This window comes from Schistocerca nitens, chromosome 9, assembly GCF_023898315.1.
Source record: "Schistocerca nitens isolate TAMUIC-IGC-003100 chromosome 9, iqSchNite1.1, whole genome shotgun sequence".
Lineage (NCBI taxonomy): Eukaryota > Metazoa > Arthropoda > Insecta > Orthoptera > Acrididae > Schistocerca > Schistocerca nitens.
The window spans coordinates 356,592,708-356,612,042 of record NC_064622.1 but is presented as its reverse complement, the minus strand read 5'-3'; the positions used below and the strand labels follow the sequence as shown (position 1 = coordinate 356,612,042).

At 41.5% G+C, this 19,335-nt stretch overlaps 1 protein-coding gene across 1 annotated transcript in view; it reads right to left on the bottom strand.

The window, feature by feature from the left end:
* The window catches only part of LOC126203286 (DNA repair protein RAD50), a 323,733-nt gene that overhangs the window by 143,819 nt on the left and 160,579 nt on the right, over positions 1-19,335 (bottom strand). The window contains exon 8 of the mRNA XM_049937544.1: positions 893-1,046. Within this exon, the coding sequence (XP_049793501.1) occupies positions 893-1,046 (154 nt within the window). The remainder of the gene's footprint in view (positions 1-892; positions 1,047-19,335) is intronic.

Genomic DNA, 19,335 nt, shown 5'->3' with positions numbered 1-19,335 from the left:
TCTTTTCTTAGAGCACTACCAGTTTCGATACAAATGATTTGATTTTGAAGTTCACGCCATCGGGTATTCACCTTAGCCATAAAGAATGACAAAACTCTCAATCATAACTTTGCTTCAAGGAAATCTCTTCTGAAATCCTGTACAAATCTTGCACAGCCACCACATACATCATATGACTAAGCCATTAAGGATGGGGAACTAACAAGCAATCTGCCTAGACTTGCATGGACAAAATTCCTTAAAACTACACTCAGGCTAGCCACTATATCAGAATAATAATTGTTAACTCATTATGTACATTCTGCCTGTGTCTGGTTCACTCCCTGTCTTCTGAGTTAGGATGCTGCATGTTAACTTAGAAAAATTTCTCTGTAACTTACAGAAGTTATAGCACTTTTCAGCAAAAAGGAAAGAAACTTTTTCTTCTTCCAGTGCCTAACAGAGTAATTCGCGTCTCAAAATAACAATACATCACACCGTATGAATTTAGTTGAAGAAAAAAATGTCACTCCAAAAATTTGTCAGGAATAACCCTTTCCCTGTCACAGCTTACATCTTTTGTAACTATGTTTCTAATTCGGGATTTACAAATTCAAACAGTCACAACTAAAATACTGTACACAATCACTCTTTGATATTCATAGTAAGACACTGCTGGCTCTGAAAAACATCAAAGTAATCAGCACAGATGTATCTACTAATGTCTAAAAGGATACAAGTAAATATTATTTCTTCATTTATCTATCTCTTAGTCGAAAGTCAATGAATATGTTATGGTTCATGTATGAGTTACCATAAAAGATAAATCACGAATCTTAGCTGTTGTGATGAAATTTCAAATTGTGAAAATAAGATACATTGATTCCCTTAGTCAATAATTAAATCAACTTACCTAGCAATGTCTATTTTACTTTGAAGTTCCTGCTCTTCTCTTTGAAACCTGTTCCGTAACTGCTCAAACTGTACCTTTGACTCTCTTATTTTATCGTCGACTTGATGCATTAAATTTGAGACAAGAACTTCTGAAGAAAATGTATCTTCTTTTACTAAAACAAGGAAAAAGAAAGTTCACACTGTGTAATTACATCAAAAATCAGAATGTTTAAAATAACAGGAAAACCACAATAGAATTTGATCACAGACTGACGTACATTTTTCACACTGTGTGTACATGTTGTTACACAGTGCACGAGATTAAAATCATGGATGGGTAGTTACTTAGAAAAATGCTTATACAAGTACTCGGTACGAAACAGGCCTTTGGCAACTGTCTGTAGCATGAGGCTTTAAATGATGTCATTCAAGAAAGAAAATGAGAGAGGTGCATCAACAATCATTACTACACATTTCTTTACGTGGCATTTTGGTGTATCATCACCTTTTCCAATATCATTGATCATATGCAGTCACTGGAGTGCAATATCAGCTTGATATTTCAGCAGTAAATCTTCGCTCCAGATTGTCACTCATAATATTGTGACCCAGTCATAAGTAGAAACCACGACTAAACCTTTTGGTAGTCAACAGGGGACACTGATGAGATGTGGGCAGGGAAGGAGAGGGGCATGCAGGCCACGCTCCGAGGCACTTACGAATATGTGTGAAGTTCTCCAATGTTACGCATTTTAACCATTATGAATATGGTCTAACATTCATAATGAAAGTGACAAAACAAGAGGAAATAGTCTGCCTAGTTTCGTTAATATAATGGATACTGTAAATGTTGCAACTAAGTGCACTGGCTCACTGGTTGTCCAGACTATAAGGAAGGCTTTAAATAAATACAGGGACAGGAAGGTTAATACTTAGTCAAAATACACACTAATCACAAAAACTGCATAGAGAACATGTAACAACACATGAATGAGAGAGAGAGAGAGAGAGAGAGAGAGGAAAAAGGCGCCACATTTACAACATGGTCTTTAGAGATTGAAATCGACCTTGGTTGGATAAGGATGGAGGGACAGATTACTCGCGACATATTTGAAAGGAATTTTCATGTTATAAACTGATAACGAATTTGGGGAAATCAAAGAAAATCTGCAACAATGGATGGAAATCAGAACTCCATTCCCCTGAGCATGCATTCTTATAGGGAACTAGCATCTTTTTAGCTCAACAGATTTCTTTACTGCCTTGTAGTACATGGCAACAGCCTTGCCGCAGTGGATACATCGGTTCTCGTGGGATCACTGAAGTTAAGCACTGTCGGGGGTGGTCGGCACTTGGATGGGTGACCATCCAGGCCACCATGCGCTGTTGCCATTTTTTGGGGTGCACTCAGCCTTGCGAAGCCAATTGAGAAGCTACTTGACTGAATAGTAGCGGCTTCGGTCAAGAACACCATCATAACGACCAGGAGAGCGGTCTGCTGACCCCACTCCCCTCCTATCCGCATCCTCCACTGAGGATGGCACGGCGGTCAGATGGTCCCGGTAGGCCACTCGTGGGCTGAAGACGGAGTGCTTTTTGTAAAACATATTACCAGCCAAAATGCAGCCCCACTGTGAATGCTGTTCTCAAACACTGGATGAGTTGTTTGATGCTTGTAAGCAGCCAGAAATTACCCTGTCTGCTGCCAACCCATCGGCAGCTGCTGCAAATAGGTACGTTGGAAGAGCTCCCGGGAGCCGTGTACGTGTGACACCTCTCCAGTGGATCCTGTCTCCTGTGCACAGGATTTGTTATTGCCTGTCCACCTGACTGCGAATGATGTGTTAATGGTAAATCTAGGCGTCCTGTACAGGATGGTGGAGACCAGGGAGGACACAGGGTGTCGTACTGATCCCCCTAACAGACAAGTTTGAAGTGTTGTCTTTCACTGAAACCAAAACTGAGCCAGTGGGACTCAGTTCACATGTTTTGGGGAAAGCTGTTTCGTCCAGTGTCAAGAGCAGGCAAGAAGAAAAGGGCATGGGTCAATCCATTGTCGGCGTTCAAATGCAAGGCGAATGATGGTAACCCTTAGGGAAATGGTAGCTAGGGACAGGAAAAAACACCAGGTGCACTCAATGTGTATGCTTGGGGGAGTGGGGGGGGGGGGGGGGTCATTCAGCATGCTGAAGAGGCTATTACAGCAGCCATTGAGGGAACAGGGTTCAACCAACTGCAGATTGTGGAGCATGTAACAAATTATGCCTGTCGTCTGGGCTCCAAGGTCATTTCCGGCCATTGTAGCAACTGGAAGAGAAGGTCGAGAAGACCAGCTTTGTTTGTTAAGTTTCAAAGAATGTGGACCTTTGGTTCTGAGTCGAGCGGAAAGACTGAACGAGAGACGGTTCTGTGACAAGCTAGGCTGCGACTTCCTAGACTTGATGAGAACTGTATGGTCTCCCTACATATGTCACACAGCAGAGGCTGCCACTCAGGTAGATGACTGTGTGTGGGGTGCCACAAGGGTTTTATAGATTAGGCAACTCTCCATCCAATCCAGATAACAATAGCTGCAGGAAACTCAAAAAATATCAGCGTATAATTGAAAGAAATGCCTCCCACAGATGATACGATTTAAATGCAAATGGTGAGTTGCAGAAGCTTTCGCAACCAAGTGCCAGCATTTGAAGTGCTCATGAAAAGCAGTGAAGCTCACTCAATACTAGGTACAGAAACCTGGTTGAAACCTGAAATTGATAGCAGTGAGATTTTTGGGGAAAATTTAGATGTGTATCAAAAAGCTAGGCAGATGGGAAATGGAGACGGTGTAGTTGTCAAGATAGGTGAGAAACTCAAATCCAAGAGAAATTGAAGCTGTATGCGGGATTGATTGGGCAGTTTCAGGGGTGGGCATAAAATGATAATTAGATCCTTTTATTGCCCACCAGACTCAATTCCTGAAGTAACCATGTAATCATGGGTGGAGACATTAATCATCCTACGATTACCTGGGAAAATTACAATTTTATTAGCAGTGGGCATGATGAGATATCATGTGAAACTTTACTGAATGTCTTCTTTGAAAACTATCGAGAAGAGATAGTTGGGGACCCCAATCATGATTGAAATATGTTGGATCTAATAGCAACAACTGGTATCAGTGACCATGATGCAGTTGTGGCAACAACGATTACCAAAGTACAAAGGACAACTGAAACAAGCAGAAAGATATAATGTTCAGTGAACTAGATAAAAAAGATCAATAGTGTCATATCTCAATGAGGAACTTGAAAACATTCAGCACAGGGCAGGAGCGTGTAGAGGAACTCTGGCTCAGGTTTAAAAGAATAGTTGACCGAGCACTGGACAGATCCAGTAGAACAGTTCATATTAGTATGAAACCTCTTCATGGTATACAGTCACTGTAAAGAAACTTCCAAAGAAACAGATAAAGACGCTGAAGGAAATGTGTTTGGCTGTCAAGAGAGCAATGCGTGATGCCTTCAATGACTACCGTAGCAGAATATTGTCAAGTGATCTTTCACAGAACCCAAAAAAATTCTGGTCGTACGTAAAGGCTGTTAGCAGCACCAAAGTTAGTGTCCAGTCCCTAGTGAATGGGACAGGCACTGAAACAGAGTATAGCAAAGCAAAAGCCTAAATGCTTAAATCTGTTTTCAAATGTTCCTTTCCAAAGGAAACCCAGGAGAATTGCTTCAATGTAATCATAGTGCCACCGAAAAGGTGAATGAAATAACTATTAGTGTAAGTGGTGATGAGAACAGCTGAAACCATTAAAATTGAACAAAATCTTTAAGGCCTGATGGAATCCCTGTCAGATTCTTCACTGAATGTGTGGCTGATTTAGCCCCTCTTCCAACTATAATCTATCATAGACACCTTGAATACAAAAACACGCCCAATTCTTAGGGGAAAAAAAGGGCACAGGTCACAGCCACCTACAAGAAAGAAACGGAGCAGAAGTGATCCACAAAACTACTGTCCAGTATTGTTGACATTGATTTGTTGTACAGTGTTAGAACATATTCTGAATTCAAATATATTGAGGCATCTTGAACAAAATGATCTCCTCAATGCCAACTAGCATAGATTACGAAAACATCAACCATGTGAAACCCAACTTGCACTTTTCTCATATACATACTGATAGCTTTGGATCAAGATAGGCAGGTAGATGCAGTGTTTCTAGATTTCCGAAAAGCATTTGACTTAGAACCGCATCTACACTTGTTGTCAAAAGTATCATCAGATGGGGTATCGACTGAAATTTGTGACTGGATTGAGGACTTTTTGGTAGGGAGGACACAGCATGTTATCTTGGATGGAGAGACACTGTAAGATGTAGAATAACGTCGGGTGTGCCCCAGGGAAGTGTGTTGGGACCTTTGCTGTTCTGTTGTATATTAATGACCTTGTGGACAATATTAATAGTAAAATCAGGTTTTTTGCAGATGATGCAGTTACTTTGTAAAATTCTGCACTTCACAAAATGAAAAAAGGTAGTACCCTATGATTATAATGTCAAGGAGTCACTGATGGAATCAGCCAAATCGTACAAATACCTGGGTGTAACATTTTGTAGGGATATGAAATGGAATGATCACATAGACTCAGTCATGGATAATGGAGGTGGTGGACTTAGTTTATTGGTAGAATAATGGGGAAGTGCAATCAGTCTACAAAGGAGATTGCTTACACATCACTCGTGTGACTGGTTCTAGAATATTGCTCAAGTACATGGGACCCATACCAGACAGGACGAATAGATGCTGAATGTATACAGAGAAGGGCAGCACAAATGGTCACAGTTTGTTTAAACCGTGGGAGTGCGTCACAGAGATACTGAAGGAACTGAACTGGAAGACTCTTGAAGATATGGATCATGAGGATAAGATCAGAATAATTACTGCATTCACAGATGCATTCAAACAATCATTCTTCCCATGCTCCATACATGAATGGAATAGGAAGAAACCATAAAAACTGGCACAATGGGACGTACCCTCCGCCATGCAGCTCACGATGATTTACAGAGTATAGACGTAGATGCAGAAGCCAGTAATGTTGTTATACACTGAGGTGTCAAATGACAAGGGCTGACGATATGCACATGTGAGATGGTGGTAGTATCACAAACACACACAGTATAAGAGGGCAGCGAATTGGTAGAGCTGTCACTTGTACTCATGCGATTCATGTAAAAACGCTTCCAGCACGATTATGGCCACACGATGAGAATTAAAACATTTTGAATGCAGAACGGTAGTAGCAGCTAGATGCGTGGGACATTCCATTTTGGAAATCATTAGGGAATTCAATATTCCAAGATCTTCCGTGTCAAGAGTGTGCTAAGAAATGCAAATTTCAGGCATTACCTATCACCGTAGACAATGCAGTGGACTACAGCCTTCTATTAATGACTGAGAGCAGATGCGTTTGCATATAGTTGTCAGTGTTAACAGATAAGTGACACTGTGTGAAATAACCACAGAAATCAATGTTGGACACGAGACAAAAGGATCGTTAGGACAGTGCGGCGAAATTTGGTATTAATAGGCTGTGGCAGCCGACAACTGATGCAAGTGCATTCGATAATGGCATAACATCACCTGGTGCACCTCTCCTGGGCTAGTGACCATATCGATTTGATCCTAGACAACTGCGAAACCTTGGCCTGGACAAATGAGCCCCAATTTCAGTTAGTAAGAGCTGAGTGTAGGGTTCAAGTGTGGTGCAGACCGCACGCAGCCAGGGACCCAAGTTGTCAGCAAGGCACTGTGCAAGGTGATGGTGGCTGCATAACGCTGTGGTCTGTGTTTACATGGAACGGGCTGGGTCCTCTGTTAGAACTGAACCTCTCATTGACCGGAAAAAGTTGTGTCCGTCTAATTGGAGATCATTTGCAGCCATTCATGGTCTTCATGCTCCCAAACAACAACGGAATTTTTATGGATGACAATGCACTGTCACCAGGCCACAATTGTTCGCGATTGCTTTGGAGAATATTCTGAACAATTTGAGCGAATGATTTGGCCACACAGATCACCCGACATGAATCGCATTGAACATTTATGGCACATAATTAGAGGTCAGTTCGTGCACAAAATCCTGTACCATCAACACTTTTGCAATTATGGATGACTTTAGAGGTAGCATGGCTCAATATTTCTGCAGGGCACTTCCAACAACTTGTTGAATACATGCCACATTGAGTTGTTGTACTTTGCCGGGCAAAAGGAAGACTGACAAAATGTTAGAGGTATCCCGTGACTTTTGTCAACTCAGGGAATATGAATGATACCTGCATTCTCAAGCTGGATATGGCTGGAGGATTAAGAGCTTGAACAATGATCACCTCTAGGACCGACAATAGCAAGGTGAGAGAAATAATTAGTTCAAGAATAAAGGAAAAAGGATTTTCATAATTTATTGAAATAATTAGTTCAGTAGATGAGTGGATGCAATCAAGTGTGCCCTAAGGAAAGGATCATAATGCAGCGAGTGGTGTCCTTCCCACAACCATCCCATTATTGTCAAAGTCTTAAAGATGGGAAAGAACTCACTCTCTTGGAGGAAACAATCAACTGATCAACTGTTCTTTCATGATCAGCAAGTATTGAGGATAAGGAATCGTCAAGGCCAGACCTTCATAAGAGTGTTACATGAAGAGGCACTCCCAAAAAAGGAAAAGAATAAGGTGTGGTAGAAAAAAAAACTAATGACATATAAAAGTAATTAAAAGAGAGTAAAAGAGGAATGACCAGGGCAGCAGGTGGAGGAGGGAAAGTCGAGGGCCTCTCGGAACTACCGTGCAACAACCATCCCAACTCTGTCCTGAAAGCTGCTTGAAATGTTATATCTAAAATTGAAACATATTTTCTTGGAGGAAATGAAGAACTATACTCCTGGAAATTGAAATAAGAACACCGTGAATTCATTGTCCCAGGAAGGGGAAACTTTATTGACACATTCCTGGGGTCAGATACATCACATGATCACACTGACAGAACCACAGGCACATAGACACAGGCAACAGAGCATGCGCAATGTCGGCACTAGTACAGTGTATATCCACCTTTCGCAGCAATGCAGGCTGCTATTCTCCCATGGAGACAATCGTAGAGATGCTGGATGTAGTCCTGTGGAACGGCTTGCCATGCCATTTCCACCTGGCGCCTCAGTTGGACCAGCGTGCGTGCTGGACGTGCAGACCGCGTGAGACGACGCTTCATCCAGTCCCAAACATGCTCAATGGGGGACAGATCCGGAGATCTTGCTGGCCAGGGTAGTTGACTTACACCTTCTAGAGCACGTTGGGTGGCACGGGATACATGCGGACGTGCATTGTCCTGTTGGAACAGCAAGTTCCCTTGCCGGTCTAGGAATGGTAGAACGATGGGTTCGATGACGGTTTGGATGTACCGTGCACTATTCAGTGTCCCCTCGACAATCACCAGTGGTGTACGGCCAGTGTAGGAGATCGCTCCCCACACCATGATGCCGGGTGTTGGCCCTGTGTGCCTCGGTCGTATGCAGTCCTGATTGTGGCGCTCACCTGCACGGCGCCAAACACGCATACGACCATCATTGGCACCAAGGCAGAAGCGACTCTCATCGCTGAAGACGACACGTCTCCATTCGTCCCTCCATTCAAGCCTGTCGCGACACCACTGGAGGCGGGCTGCACGATGTTGGGGCGTGAGCGGAAGATGGCCTAACGGTGTGCGGGACCGTAGCCCAGCTACATGGAGACGGTTGCGAATGGTCCTCGCCGATACCCCAGGAGCAACAGTGTCCCTAATTTGCTGGGAAGTGGCGGTGCGGTCCCCTACGGCATTGCGTAGGATCCTACGGTCTTGGCGTGCATCCGTGCGTCGCTGCGGTCCGGTCCCAGGTCAACGGGCACGTGCACCTTCCGCCGACCACTGGCGACAACATCAATGTACTGTGGAGACCTCACGCCCCACGTGTTGAGCAATTCGGCGGTACGTCCACCCGGCCTCCCGCATGCCCACTATACGCCCTCGCTCAAAGTCCGTCAACTGCACATACGGTTCACGTCCACGCTGTCGCGGCATGCTACCAGTGTTAAAGACTGCGATGGAGCTCCGTATGCCACGGCAAACTGGCTGACACTGACGGCGGCGGTGCACAAATGCTGCGCAGCTAGCGCCATTCGACGGCCAACACCGCGGTTCCTGGTGTGTCCACTGTGCCGTGCGTGTGATCATTGCTTGTACAGCCCTCTCGCAGTGTCCGGAGCAAGTATGGTGGGTCTGACACACCGGTGTCAATGTGTTCTTTTTTCCATTTCCAGGAGTGTAGTTCAATTGTCCATAAGTTGCCTGGCATACATTGTTATAAGGATAGAGCATTCCATTGGGGACATGAGCTGCTGTCTGTAAGCCTCTTCAACCACAACACCGGTGTGGTTCATTACATAAAACAAAATTATGGAATAGTCCGTATGTGTGAATGTGTATGTGTATGTGTGTATGCGGACAAAAAAAAAAAATTCCACGTTTTCCCCAGATTTCTCAGTTAAAAATACTCTTTTTACCAGGTGAAAATGCACTTTTTCCCAGGTGAAAATACATTTTTTCTATGTTAAGTGACAATATACTTTCACTTGGACTTGAAAAACTTACAAATTCTTTGAACGGTAAAGCTTTTATATACTGGCAGTTAACTTCCTAGCCCTTTAGGAAATGGAACCCAGCAAAAATATGACATGTTTTGGAAAGATTTTTCATGTGTGGCAACATTACACTGCATATTTTTGTATTGCGGAAGTATAAATATGAATTTCACCAAATATCACATTGTAGATTTTGAAGCACTAAAATCTAGATTGTGATGCACTTTTTGTCAGCCAATCATAGCTCACATCACGTGATTCACCAACTGACGACAGCAGATATTCAGAGCATAAGACATGTGATGTAGTCAGTCAATAGCAACATCACTGTTAAGGGGAGGTTTACTATCTTTTGGTTCAAAAAAATCAATATTTTTAAATTGCATTTTTGGATCCACAAAAGTTTTTAGCATCCACCCCTGCAACGGTTTTTCCTAATACAGAATGGAAAGGTTTGTTATTCGTGGTTGAACAAAAAAATGCACCTGCCTGAAATTGGCCTTTTTCATGCAGCAGTTTTTTTCTTTCGGAGGACAAATTACTGTACTGGTGCTTGGGAGGAAACAAACAAAATTTAAATGAAAGTTTGAACGTGTGTGTTTGGAAGTTAGCCCCAAAGCATTTGCATTCTGGTGTGAAGACTGTGGAGATTGCGACTTTCATGGCAGTGAGCAGCTTCAACGAAGGGTATTCAGCAATTCTGAAGACCATGACAATGATGGACATCATCCTGGGACTCTATTTGACGCAGTTTGCCAAGCATTCAGACGACCACAGAATTCAAGTGGCCGAAAACCACTTGCCACCGGCCATACGAGGGGCTCTGGAGCAGCGCAGGATGGCCTAATCGAGCAGAACGCCCTCTATGAGGAAGAGGAAGGACTAGTTCATGGACACGGAATAGCAGATTGAACATAAGTTGCATAATATTGCATTTATATGTAGTCAAAACTTGAAACACGTTTTTCTCAAAATGACTTTTTTTTATCGTGCCGTCTAGTAACTTCAAATCTACTGAACCGATTGGCATGATTCTTTGTTTTCGATGATGCTAACTGCATTGTCTACGAGTTTTACCACTTTTATTCCGATCCATCAACTACAAATATTTTTACTTGGCCTACGAAGTCGAAAATCGATGAAAAAATCCTATTTTTTTCAAATGGCCGCCATTTTGTTTCTTATGGTCCAAATAACTTAAGCGAAGAACAACTCCTAAAGACTCTTATATACTTCGCTAACGTCGACTCAATTTTGATTTCAGATGAGTCGGCTGACCTGTGACATACCACGCGTGGAGGTCTACATTGAAATATTGTTTCGTTCTGACGGCACTTCCGCCTTTGCTCTTCGACATTTCTGGTGGAATAAATTTGATATTGATATCTATAACACATCCCAAGAAAAAAGTTCTCAAAAACATGCTTTTTTCGGGCCAAAAATAGTAAACCTCCCCTTAAGCAGTGCAAACACACAAATAGAAAAAGTTGATGGTTTAAAGTTGTATATACACAGTATAGCTACAACAAAACCTAAGGATTCACATATAATATTAGGTCGTTAAAATTTTTTTGCTGTTTCTTCTGAGGGTGTGGTTAGGCAGGATCCTAAGCGCACAGCTTAAATTGCAGCAGCTGAATGTATCTGACAAGCACAAAATTTCACTTTTGTGCGCCAAATGTTCTGCGGGTTACCTGGCTGGATAAATGTTCCATCCAGCACTTCGGCTTTTCTGTGGACAAGCCAATCAAATGTGACACTACTCAAGAATTCACCTTGCACTTGTTCTTGGTGGGCAATTATACTTTTTGCCAACTTTATTGCAATATGTATAATCTATGAAACAACTAAAATCAATAAGAGAAACTAACCTTGAAGCTTGGCCTCTTTTAGCATGTGTTCATTACCTTTAAGACACATCAAACACAAATGTGTCAGTAATTTTTTAAATAATGGCATAAATGGCTGGTCTTCTGGGCCCAAAAATTTTCTAAGTGGGTGGTCCTCAGAGTGTTAAATTTTGAATGACAGTGAAATGCTTGGTGATTTAAGAAATTTATCACACCTTTTCACACATGACATAATTCGTCTCGCGTAAAAGGTAATTTCCTTTGAAAGTAAAGCTTCTCAAATCACCACTTGCAAAATTTTCCTGTGAATTACTAGAAATGTAAACAGTTGCAGTGTCAAGCTCATCTAAAGCAGTTTGTTGCAATGATGAATTGCATAGTCTTAGTACTGGAGCCTTTGACACATTTTGTTGTCTGCAGACGCTTGCATGTACATTTTGTTTTGTTGTAAATGGCACATTTTCTTTGCAACTGAAGTTATTCTCTCGTTTTATGCTGCAATATTATCCTGCAGCAGCAGGCTAAATTAACATTCTTTCTTAGAGTATCAGTCCTCACCAGTAAAAAGTTACAAAAAAACTGAAAATTAAAAAAATTGAAAAATTGTCAGAATTCTAAAAAATTTCTTTGTTTTCCCCAGATTTCCCAGGGCATATACACCCTGTGTATCACTGTTTATCAGGTGACATAGGAAAGTAGACTCCTTCAGGGAGGAACACCATGAAACTGCAGTCTCCTTGATAGTACAGTGTTTATAGGAGGGGCAATAACCCACCAGATGATGTTCCATCTCTGACTGAGTAAAGACCTTAACCCACATCTGAACATCTACAACCAGCATCGTCGAAGTGAATTTTGGGTAAGCAATTGCTTCTCCAGTCAAATAGCTGATTCCTTGTGTCACTCACCTGACTTGGAACCCAGAGAAAAATCAACTGAGCAGGTAGTACAACTGAGGTCAAGGAGAAGAGTAGTACAACTAAGATCAAAGAGAAGACTGTGAATAGCAGATATCACGGGACAAGGATAAGATCGATCAATAGCCGGCAGACTATCAACTGATCGAAGGATGTATGTTTAATAAAACATATGTTTCTATTAATGGCCGTCAGCTGTGCCGTAAAAAACACTACATGTTCTTGGCAACAAACATTGTTCCTGACAAGCACAAGCTGTAAAAATAATTCTACATCTACATTTATACTCCGCAAGCCACCCAACGGTGTGTGGTGGAGGGCACTTTACGTGCCACTGTCATTACCTCCTTTCCTGTTCCAGTCGCGTATGGTTCGTGGGAAGAACGACTGTCTGAAAGCCTCCGTGCACGCTCTAATCTCTCTAATTTTACATTCGTGATCTCCTCGGGAGGTATAAGTAGGGGGAAGCAATATATTCGATACCTAATCCAGAAACGCACCCTCTCGAAACCTGGCGAGCAAGATACACCGCGATGCAGAGCACCTCTCTTGCAGAGTCTGCCACTTGACTTTATTAAACATCTCCGTAACGCTATCACGGTTACCAAATAACGCTGTGACGAAACGCGCCGCTCTTCTTTGGATCTTCTCTACCTCCTCCGTCAACCCGATCTGGTACGGATCTCACACTGATGAGCAATACTCAAGTATAGGTCGAACGAGTGTTTTGTAAGCCACCTCCTTTGTTGATGGACTACATTTTCTAAGCACTCTCCCAATGAATCTCAACCTGGTACCCGCCTTACCAACAATTAATTTTATATGATCATTCCACTTCAAATCGTTCTGCACGCATACTCCCAGATATTTTACAGAAGTAACTGTTACCAGTGTTTGTTCCGCTATCATATAATCATACAATAAAGGATCCTCCTTTCTATGTATTCACAGTACATTACATTTGTCTATGTTAAGGGACAGTTGCCACTCCCTGCACCAAGTGCCTATCCGCTGCAGATCTTCCTGATTTTGGAGCCACTGGAGTAAATGACACTAACAACTCAATATTACTGAGGAATGGATGCTGTAAGCTCATGTGGGTAACAAACTCTAGGTCCTTTAAGTATGTAGATTGGACCTAATCCATGGTCTGGGCACTGAGAGCAAGTGTCAAGGGGTCACACTCCCTGTATCAAAAAAGAATTCGCTACGTTGGATGATCAGAGAACTGTCCTATGTTGATTGCAGTGAATTAAAGTTGGCTCCATTGGAACTGACGAAAAGCTCCCTGCTTCAGTGAATAGACTGTCTACAGGATTAGGCATGAAAAGTGCCGGTGGCCAGTCTCACTTCATGATAATGTACTGAATCCAATAATTTCAAAATGTCACTGAGTTATAAATGTGGCAACCACTGTCCAGCTGGGACGAGTCTAATGCAGGGTAAACATGGATGAATATAGGACAGCTGTGTCAGCTTTCAACTAGCAGAATGACAAGTGTTGGATGTCTAAACAGACTTCTTGACCAGGATGAAATATGGTACAAGGCCAGAAATACATGTCATGTTTCTGGAGAAGAAAACTGGAAGCCTTGGTAAGCAATTCTGTAATAAATCCAGCATTAATAGGACAGTCACATCTATTAAATATTTATATAATAGAGGGAAACATTCCACGTGGGAAAAATATATCTAAAAACAAAGACACTACTTGTGTCTGTATATGTGCGGATGGATATGTGTGTGTGTTTTCCCCCCCTGAGGTAAGTCTTTCCACTCCCGGGATTGGAATGACTCCTTACCCTCTCCCTTAAACCCACATCCTTTCGTCTTTACCTCTCCTTCCCTCTTTAATGATGAAGCAACCGTTGGTTGTGAAAGCTTGAACTTTGTGTGTGTGTTTGTTTGTGTGTCTATCAACATGCCAACACTTTCGTTTGGTAAGTCACATCATCTTTGTTTTTAGATCTATTAAATATTTAGGCATAAGTAACATTGCAAAGTTATGTGAAATGGAACGAGCAGGTCAGTTTGTTAGTAGGGAAGGCGAATGCTCAAGTATTTTAGGAAAGTGTAGATCACTCATAAAGGAGATGGTATATAGAATGCTAGTGCATTCTTCAGTACCCTACCAGGACGGATTAATGGAAAACATTAAAGCAATTCAGAGGAATGTTGCTAGATTTGTTACTGGAAGGTTCTATCAACATGCAAGTATTACAGAGGTGCTTTACAAACAAAAATGGCAACTCCAGGAGGGAAGAAGATGCTCTTTGTGTGAGGTACTACTGCAGAAATTCAGAGAACTGGCATTTGAGGATGTCTGCAGGATGATTCTGCTGCCACAGATGTATACAGGGTGTATCAAAAAGAATCTTCAGATTTTGAAAAAATCGTAACTGTTATGTTATTTGAGATATGTACATGAACAAGATACTGCCGGAAAAAGCAAACTCTTGAGTTCTACATGGTTCCCAATAGGTAGCAGCAGTGTGCACCTACTTCATTTCTAGTAAAAATGGTGTTGGGACAACAGAAGCATTTTGTGTTATAAGCTTTGTGCAGTGTGGATCAGTAATAACTGTACAGCGTGACTTTCGTACTAGGTATGGTGTGGATCCTATTACAGTACAGAGCATTAGATGATGGCATGAACAATTCTGAGAAACAGGTTGCTTGCGTAAAGGCAAACCGCCGGGCCGTCCCTGAGTGTCTGACACATCCGCCATAGTTTCACAAGGAGTCCGCACATATCTCGATATGCTTGACAACTTTCTTTTCTCATAGTTGAAGACTGATTTTAACAACTTCATTTAGCAACAGGATGGGGCACCGCCACACTGGCATTTGGAAGTGCTGCAATTTTTAAATCAAAGGATTACTGAATGATGGATTGATCACACTGTACGTGATTATTTCTTGTGGGGATTCATAAAAGACTGTTTATGTGCCTCCATTACCAACAACAGTGAATGAACTGAGACCTGGCATAACAGCAGCTGTGGAAGCTGTAACTCAAGACACGCTCGCTGCTGTGTGGGAACAACTTGAATACCGCATTGACAAGTGCCTTGCATCTCAAGGGGGGGATACTGAACACCTACGTATGGAGAAAAAAAAAAAAACTTTGAGTATCCCATTCATCAAAAAACAAAATTCATCGTATATGTTTATTAGTTTCAGAAATATAGATGTTCCAAAATGGATGAATCTTTTTGATACATTGTGTATTTTATGTAAGGACCACAAAGATAAGAGGCGAGAAATTTGGGCTGATGCAGAGGATTTCAGACAGTATTTCGCTTCACTCTATTTGCAAGTGGAAAAGGAATGGAAATGACTACTAGTGCTACATGGTACCCTCCGCCATGTACAGTAGTAAGGTGGCTTGCGGAGTATGTAACCATATTTAGATGTAGAAAGTGTTCAAGCAGAGGCCCTTCATATGACTTCTTGGAGCTGGTCCTCAGTCAGGAGTGAAGATTGGAAAAACCATTTTGACATACAGTGCAGGGATGACCATTGGTCAGACGGAGGACACTAACCCACTGATGGCTATAAGGAAGATAGTAACACTCAGCAGGAAGCCATGGGAATGCTTTTCTTTGGACCTTAAGGGTGTGAGCAATGTACCAACTCTAACCCAAAATGATCAGAAGGATAAAAGATGAATAAATATCTGTTAGGAGTCTCAAAAGTCCCAGTCATCAAAGATGAGCAAAATGTGATGATGCCAAGGGGTAGTGTAAGCCTTTATGTAGGTAAAAAGAAGAAGAAGAAGAAGAAGAAGAAGAAGAAGAAGAAGAAGAGTGCAATGAGATGTTTGTGTTTTGAATAAGCCCATTGGATTGCTGTTTCTAACCTATCCAGATGGCTGTATGTTGATCACCTCTTCCATAAACCATAACCATACCGATTGGGGGGAGGAGGCAGGGGGGGGGGGGTGTCCAAGGTTCCACAATCTGTCAGGCAACCATCATATCAAGCAGTCTGCAGAGCACATTGATGGGGCTCACTGGTCGGTAGCTGTAGATGGACATTGTGTTTTTGCTTGCTTTATGGACTGATAGACTGGAATGATGACACATTTTGTTATTGTGGAGAGAGAACATCTGTGAGCCAAGTAAGATTGAAGATCCTGAATAAATTGAGTCTGTGAACTGCATTCATGTGCTAATCATCTGATTATGAATAGAATCAGAGGCTGGTGGTGTATAGCGAGACGAGTTAAGAGCTTGTAGTAGTCACAGTCAGTGAAATGTTCATTATATAATTCAGGGTACAAGGGGTAATGAATAATGTGATGTCTTCAACTTGTCTTTATGCATTTGATAATTAGCCAACTAAGAAATGGATGCCGATATTGTCACAAAGTGGGTTGCTAGGTGTTCACAATACATCAATAGAAATACACCATGAAGGAACAATTGTTGATCTTTGGCAGCCCAGTGGGCTATAGAGGTTGGCTCACACCTAGGATGAAGGCGAATGTGTTCCCAGGGAGAGACTAAATGGCTCTGAGCACTATGGGACTCAACTTCTGAGGTCATTAGTCCCCTAGAACTTAGAACTAGTTAAACCTAACTAACCTAAGGACATCACACACATCCACGCCCGAGGCAGGATTCGAACCTGCGACCGTAGCAGTCGCGCGGTTCCGGACTGAGGGCCTAGAACCGCTAGACCACCGCGGCCAGCCAGGGAGAGACTCTGCACAGACACTATTAAAAGTGATGTTTATGGTCTGTGAAAGATGTTAGTTGAAACACTGCAGGGCCCTTCAGACGTCCATATAGGAATCATGAGATTGGGGAAAGAGATCTTCATGTTTACTACTGAGAATGTGCCATGGGCGGAAACACAGTGTGTACGGGTGTCATCATTGAGATCAGAAAGAAGTGTTCTAGCTTCAGCCAACCCGGATTGAGTAGAGTTTCTCTCATTAGTGGAACATTTATGGGCAGTGTGGACTATATGAACTTTATAGCTACTCAATGACAACATGTGTATGCTTGGATTCTGGTACTCATGACAAGTTTCCTAGTTGAAGAGTGGACCTTTTCAGGTAATACAAGCTATCATTTCAACACAAGCTATCATTTCAACCCAAGTGTCTGCAACTTACATAATTTAAGGACGGTTATTTTCATCAGCTCCCCTTTATAGTAGCCATGTAACAATCACCAAGGTGGTGTTCTATAGCATGTCTGTTTACTGTAGCAGTGGGTCATGTTTGTCCACCACAATAATAAGTTATTGAATTTTGTCTCAATTCTGACATCAAAAATTTTGAGACACAGTCATTTCTATTGATAACAGTAAATAAAGTGGGACCAGATTTCCGTAAAACATAGTGTGTTAACCACTATGTCCTTTTGCTCTGTGAGGAAAATTAACTTTACTGCTTTTTTTAATATGCAAGGTTCATCTATTCCTTTCATAAATGTCGAAACACTTTCTTCACACCCTAGCTACAACTAAATGACTAATACCTCAACAATTCTTCAGTATAGGTTACATCCACCAACATATAATAGTGCTTACACTCCAATTGTATCATATCCATCCTAAATGCTCCTTCCCCTATACTCTCAACATTTGTGGTACTCACTCTTATTTGGATGCAGAGTTGCTTTACAAATAAAAAGCAATCACCACCACTGCCTTTCAGATTACAATTATAATGCTAGTGTGGCTATAAGGATAGTGTTTTCATTCCATCACTGCTATTTCTAGAACTGATTACTCATGGCTGTAGTATAACAAAATTACTAGAGCCCTGACCTACTAATGCTATAAAAGACCGCAATCAAACTAGTTCTCTACAAGGACAATAGACTTCTTATACTATGGCAGAAAATAAGTCCTTCCATAAACAAACAATTTGGAACCAACCTATTTTGCATTGAGAAGTACCTCGTAAGGTCTTGATGTCTAGAAATAATATCATATTTGGCATATGTCCACTTTTCTTGTTTTACAGGGTAATTTCATAGGGCATGACAGAAAACAAGAAAAATATATTTATTCTACAAAAACAAGCAGAAAGAATAATCTCTAGCCAGTGGAGCGAATATCTACATCACATACATATTCCTCAAGCTACCATATGGTGCAACGCAGAGAGTACCCTGTACCACTACTAGTAATTTGTTTTTCTGTTCCACTCTCAAATAGAACGAGGGAACACCAAATATCAAAATGCCTCCATACAAGCCCTAATTTCTCTTATTTTATCTTCAGGGTCCTTGTGGGAAATGTACTTTGGCAACAGCAGAATCATTCTGCAGTCAACTCAAATAGTTATCAACTAAAGTTTTGGAGTGGGGGGAACAAAAACAAAAAAGCTGTCTTCTCTCCAAAGGATTCCTATTTGAATTAATGAAGAATCTCCTTAATACCCATATGTTGTTCAAACCTACCAGTAATAAATATAGATTAAATTAGGTTGGATTCAGTTTTTGTTCCATAGACCCAAAAATGAGATGATCCGTGGGTGTAGAATATGTCAGAAATCATTGCATAAAAAAAACATACAACATTTGAATGTAACACTCACTTCCCTGATCATTTGTCAGGAGACTGTCAAGATATGTGAATGCATTACAATAAACTGGGACAACTAATATTAATGGGATTAATACATTGCCAGAATGAAACATAGTTATGCACTTTCAATAAATTTATCATAAACAAAATACCCAATCTTAAGTGCTATCAAAACTGTTATCCAAACAGACATCTATACTTAAGATGGTGATGGATGGATGGGTGGATGGCTGGAGGTGTTTGTATGGGGACATGACGGCAAGGTCTTTAGCACCAACGCAAAAACAGATTGAGATGATTGTGAGTAAAATACACTAACTGGGAAGATAAAAAAGCACGTAAAGCACAGGTAACAAAATTTCGAAGACTATGTGTGTACCCACACAGAAGTTGAGATGTAGTATTGCATCAGTAGTAATACATTAATGACATAGGAAGAAAGTGGTATAAGGAGTTCAAACAATATAGCAGATCGATGTGGCTGGCT